General features: G+C 39.7%; 1 protein-coding gene across 1 annotated transcript; it reads right to left on the bottom strand.

Moving 5' to 3' along the window:
• Window positions 1-1,939: 1,939 nt before the first annotated feature.
• On the bottom strand, window positions 1,940-4,441 carry LOC116201991 (protein Iojap-related, mitochondrial). The gene is made up of 4 exons (XM_031533490.1): window positions 4,066-4,441; window positions 3,459-3,546; window positions 3,082-3,179; window positions 1,940-2,364 (listed from the first exon to the last, which is right to left on the bottom strand). Exons 1-4 carry the CDS (start codon window positions 4,363-4,365, stop codon window positions 2,293-2,295), a joined length of 558 nt encoding a protein of 185 aa, XP_031389350.1. The 5' UTR covers window positions 4,366-4,441; the 3' UTR covers window positions 1,940-2,292.
• Window positions 4,442-4,665: the final 224 nt, after the last annotated feature.

Raw genomic sequence — 4,665 nt, 5'->3', positions numbered from 1 at the left:
GTTGGTCGCTGGCTCTTTTGCTTTCCGGGATGTGTATAATGGCTTGTGGGTCCTCGGTTTTTTTACTTAATTACAGTCCGCCCACTAACCATGGTAGCCTGAACGACCGCTTCGAGTTGGAGGATGAATTCGTAAAATGAGGAGTGGATCCACCAATTAGTCACAATATATTATCCCCTAAGGATGAGATTAAAAAAAAAACATAACGCGGTGATACACATCTTTATGTAGTAACTAATTGGTAGTGCAAGCCACCGATGTAGATTGAATTTCAAGGATGGCGGGATATGTTCGAGGCAGTCTATTTAACATGCAATAGGCCGTGCACTCCACCAATCTATAGGTTGGATTTCAAGGACAGTGGGGCGTTTTGTAATTTTTCAGAAGTTTCCAGGCAAAATTTTGAAAAAGGGAAAAATTCGGGCATCAGCGGTAAAATTTTGAAAAATGAGGTAAATCCGTTGCTTTTTAGATTATGCTATCAACCGTAAAGGCTACAAACCGGGGAAAAACGAAGCAGCTTGGCATTAATTGCTATGTTTGGCGCGGACTAGATGACTAGTTAAAAAGTTAAAATATAAGCGTTCGCGCAACGCGCGAGTCAAATGACTAATTTATTGAAAATTAAATATTGAAAAAGTAATGTAATTAAAATATACCAAACATAGCTATTAAGATAACGGGTAATTTTAAATGTGAAAATCTATCCAATAGTAATGCGGATTACTGGTTATATGATTACCAACCATCCACCAAATGCAACCTATTTCTGATCGCAGGCTCCGCTAACCTTTGTTTGCTTTTCTATCTATCTTTGTTTTAGATGTGATTCTTCCATATTGAACTGATCTTTTGATCTATAGGGAATTCGAAGCAGTGGTTGCGTGGACTAGGTTATAATTGTTGCTCGTGTCATTGTCCACCTGAGGAGTTCAGTTCAGCCACACCAATGGCGCATCGACTCGATGCAGTAGTCAACCGATTGGATTCGGAGCAGTGAGAAAGCCATGATCCTGGTTTTGGTATGCTTACATTTGTTAAACAACTAAATAGAAAGCAGATTGAGAGCACATGCTTCTGAACTCGCAGGACACCCCAACCCTGTTATCACCATTTTCACGATCAATGATCTCTTTTCCATATAAAAATATTGAGAAAATAACACCATACATCCCAATTTTTAGAATTCTCGCAATCCAATCTTATCCTTTAAAAATACTCAATTTTTGTAGATAGTCCCAATTTTTAGTATTCTCTCGATTCAATCTTATCCTTTAAAAGTACTCAACTTTTGTAGATAGAGAGGCTGAAGTGACTCAACTAAGGGGGTAATGGTGCTTATGTGAATAACCCTCTTAACTGAGCAGCGTCAGCCCCTCCATTTCCATCTTTTACAGAAAAAGTCCCAATGAAATAGATTTTGATCGAAATACAAACATGAAAAGTTTTTGAACTTATTTTTAATGAATGAATAAACTTAAAACAACTCTCAAAAGTTGGGATGTAAGGAGTTATTTCCTCAAAAATGTTTGCAATAACAGGCAGTTTAACTAACGAAATGGTCCCTGAGGTTTTCAATCTCTCCAGTCGATTTTAATCCTCAATTTTGGGTCGGATTACCTAAATCCGAACAATTTCTTTCCCCACCTACTAACACCTCTAATTGCCGCTGGCAACTTCTGCAAATTTTTTTTTCTTGGCAATCAATGAATATCCATTGATAATAAAAATGAATACAAGATAAAATGACCGAGAGAAAATTACAAGATGAAAAATACAATAGATCCATCGAGATAACTGTAAGGGAAAATACAATTTGAGCAACACATTGAATAAGCACAAATTCAGTTGCAGAAATCATTCTAATTGTTGTATGTCTATTCTCGACCTCTTGCAACTACACTCTATATGAACCCCAATGAAAACCGGGAAGTAGAGCTAAGCAATTCATTAATTCATTGCAGAGTGGAAACATAAATTCTATGATGTAAATCAAGAATTCAAAAGTGTATTGATTTCCCGAGAAGGTTGATAGCAGGAAACTTTTCCAAGCACTGAGAAGATTGCATCAAAACCTTCTCATGATTATTCATTCTTAGGAAATCACAATTGACAAAATCATTCTCTAGGATCCCTTAAGGAACGAACAAAAACTGAAAAACCCGTAGATTTTAGGAAGAAATGAAACAGAGGATGATAATTCGGGCCAAGACCTTGTCAAGTTACATATTGTACAAAGGCTTGAACAAGCCAGCCAGTGTTTACTTCTTTCACGGGCAGAACCAGAAGATCTTAAGTGGAGATTTTAGCTGGTTTCTTGGAGTTGTTCTTGGGCCGAATCTTCACAAAAGCTTTATCCAAATCCTGACCAAACATGAAAGCAGCTGTTAGGACAAAGACTCCCCACACTGCCATTACAGGGTGAAGTGATGATCACTGGAACCATCTGTGCCCGAGATGACAAGAGAATTTATTGTCTATATTAGAAGACATATATCACATTTTCAATTATCAAAAGGGTTAAGCAACAGAAATCCAAATATTCAGGCAACTGTGGAGAAGGAGAAAGGTGTACTTATCATGTCACAAGTGAAAACATGAAGCATACTGTGTCAAGCAAGTCAAGCCCGAAAATGCATGACGAGGCAATAAATCATTAAATCACCACAATGCGAAAAGATTTTTCAGTAAGGTGCATCTTCTGCAGCATTAACTACATTGGTCCCCCAGATAGCATAAGTCGAGATTTAAGTCAGAAAGACAATTCTATCCCTAAACCATTCCTCCACACAGGAAGGAAAGGAAAATGTTGGATCGCAATAATGATAAGCCAGAACAAAGCATCTGAAATAATATAACCGCTGCTGTGTGCGAGTCAAATATAATTTGTTCTTCTTAGAACCGGAAAATGAACTTGTACTTCCTTCCAAACAACATACTTTTACACATGAGTTGTGTTCCATGCTTTACACTGTTTAGCACAGAAATTAGAAAACTAACCCAGACATTCATTCAGAAGTTTTTAAGCTTAAGAAGTTCAATAAAGTCAATATTATAATTCCCGGTACCCTCAAAGATTACCTGTTTTGATTCCTTTTGTGGGGGCTCGGCTGTCCAAAGATTTTCCAAGTCATAGTAAGCTCTAGCCTTCTCGTCAAGGGCATGAACTATTACTTTGCCTGAATTGATAGGAAAAAATTAAATAGATAAATAAACATGTAAGATAATGATCAGGACAAAAAAATTAATCTACCTGCAAATGACTCGATCATCAAGACAGTAACACTGGCTAGTTTCTCTTAACTCTTATCAACCAAATTAAATTGCAAAATACATCATCAGTATCTTCAGCTTCATTTCCTACTCTGAGACTTTCTCGGTAACATTAACATCATAATCAAATAAAAAAGGTCACGAACAAAAGTGAACCGAGAGAGCGAGAGAGAGAGAGACCACACCTGAGTCGACAACGATCCACTTGCCACTGTCTTGACCCTCCACACTCGGTAGTATTATGTGCCGAGCTCCTTTCTGCTTTTGCTTGGCCTGCAGAATTCCACAAACACGCAGCGACGAGATTATTGATATCAGTTAACTTCTTGTTTCCGCTTCGAAAAATGAGCTTCTTTTCACTTCAACTTCAATGGCAATCCTAAACAAGTTCCCGATTCTTCTGTCATCCAGCTACCTAATTGCGTAATGATCGACACCAGGTAGATGACTACATGACGCTACATTTTCAAACAAGGCAACTAGTCGGTCAACTAAGTGAACCAAGAGATCCAAACACACTTCATAAAACCATTTCCGATACGGATTGCGGATCCCCTGCAGTTCTAGTCCGATCAAGGCACTCACCAAAACCGCATTCTTGTCAACATTAACTTTTGTTATTGACGACATCCAACTGCACTGAACTTACACCGCAATAGTAATCCAAGCTAGCTAGGATTTTCCTATGCTCGATTTTCCTCCCTATCAGCAATCGGATTCACATAAAATGGCGGCCAATTAAGATCTCAGAGGCAAATGGAAATGGAAGAAGATCAAGGAACCGCGTCTTGCCTTATAAATCAGGGCCTGGGCGATGTTCTTGACGTGCCATGTAGACCTGCCGGTGGCCACCACCATGTAATCGGCCCAGTCGAAGTGCTTCCCAGCCGGTATCACCCTCACGTCATCTGCCTTGACGTCGCTCAGCACCTTCTCCACCTCCTGCAGGTCCAGCAACCCCCTGTCGCCGACGCTTTCAGCGCCCGAGGTGGAGAGGCAGCGCCCCAGCCCTGCAAACCCTAGCTTCCATTGCTGATTGAGAAGAGATGGAGGAGACGGTTGCAGGAGTCGTGATCGTAGAGCCGCCCACATGAGATAGCCGCTCACCTCTCCAACTCCAGCGATGCTCAGTGTTCAGCTGCGCTTCAAGTGGCAGAACTTGGAAGCGAAATTCCCGAATTATGATTTTATTTTCTTTTCCCATTATTCCTGAAAAATCTGACTAGAATATTGCTGTCGCCCCCGCTTATCTATTAATAACCGTTTTTACACCGATATATTTTCGTCACTAATTAGTCTCAAATGTTGACATTCGATCTAATATTTATACCCTTATGTAACGAAAAACATAACGCCGTCCATGAATTTTTCGTCACGGAGGTTAACGGAAGA

Source organism: Punica granatum, chromosome 3 (genome assembly GCF_007655135.1).
Source record: "Punica granatum isolate Tunisia-2019 chromosome 3, ASM765513v2, whole genome shotgun sequence".
NCBI classification, from domain to species: Eukaryota; Viridiplantae; Streptophyta; class Magnoliopsida; order Myrtales; family Lythraceae; genus Punica; species Punica granatum.
Note: the sequence above shows the minus strand (reverse complement) of the source record. Positions and strands in the feature narration are given on the sequence as shown.

Excerpts from the sequence above, each read along its gene's own strand:
- LOC116201991 (XM_031533490.1), bottom strand. The coding sequence starts at position 4,365 with ATGTGGGCGGCTCTACGATCACGACTCCTGCAACCGTCTCCTCCATCT. Across the intron at positions 3,547-4,065 it reads CCCAGGCCCTGATTTATAAG|GCCAAGCAAAAGCAGAAAGG; the intron begins GCAAGACGCGGT and ends GGAATTCTGCAG. Across the intron at positions 2,365-3,081 it reads CACAAAAGGAATCAAAACAG|GATTTGGATAAAGCTTTTGT; the intron begins GTAATCTTTGAG and ends ATGTTTGGTCAG.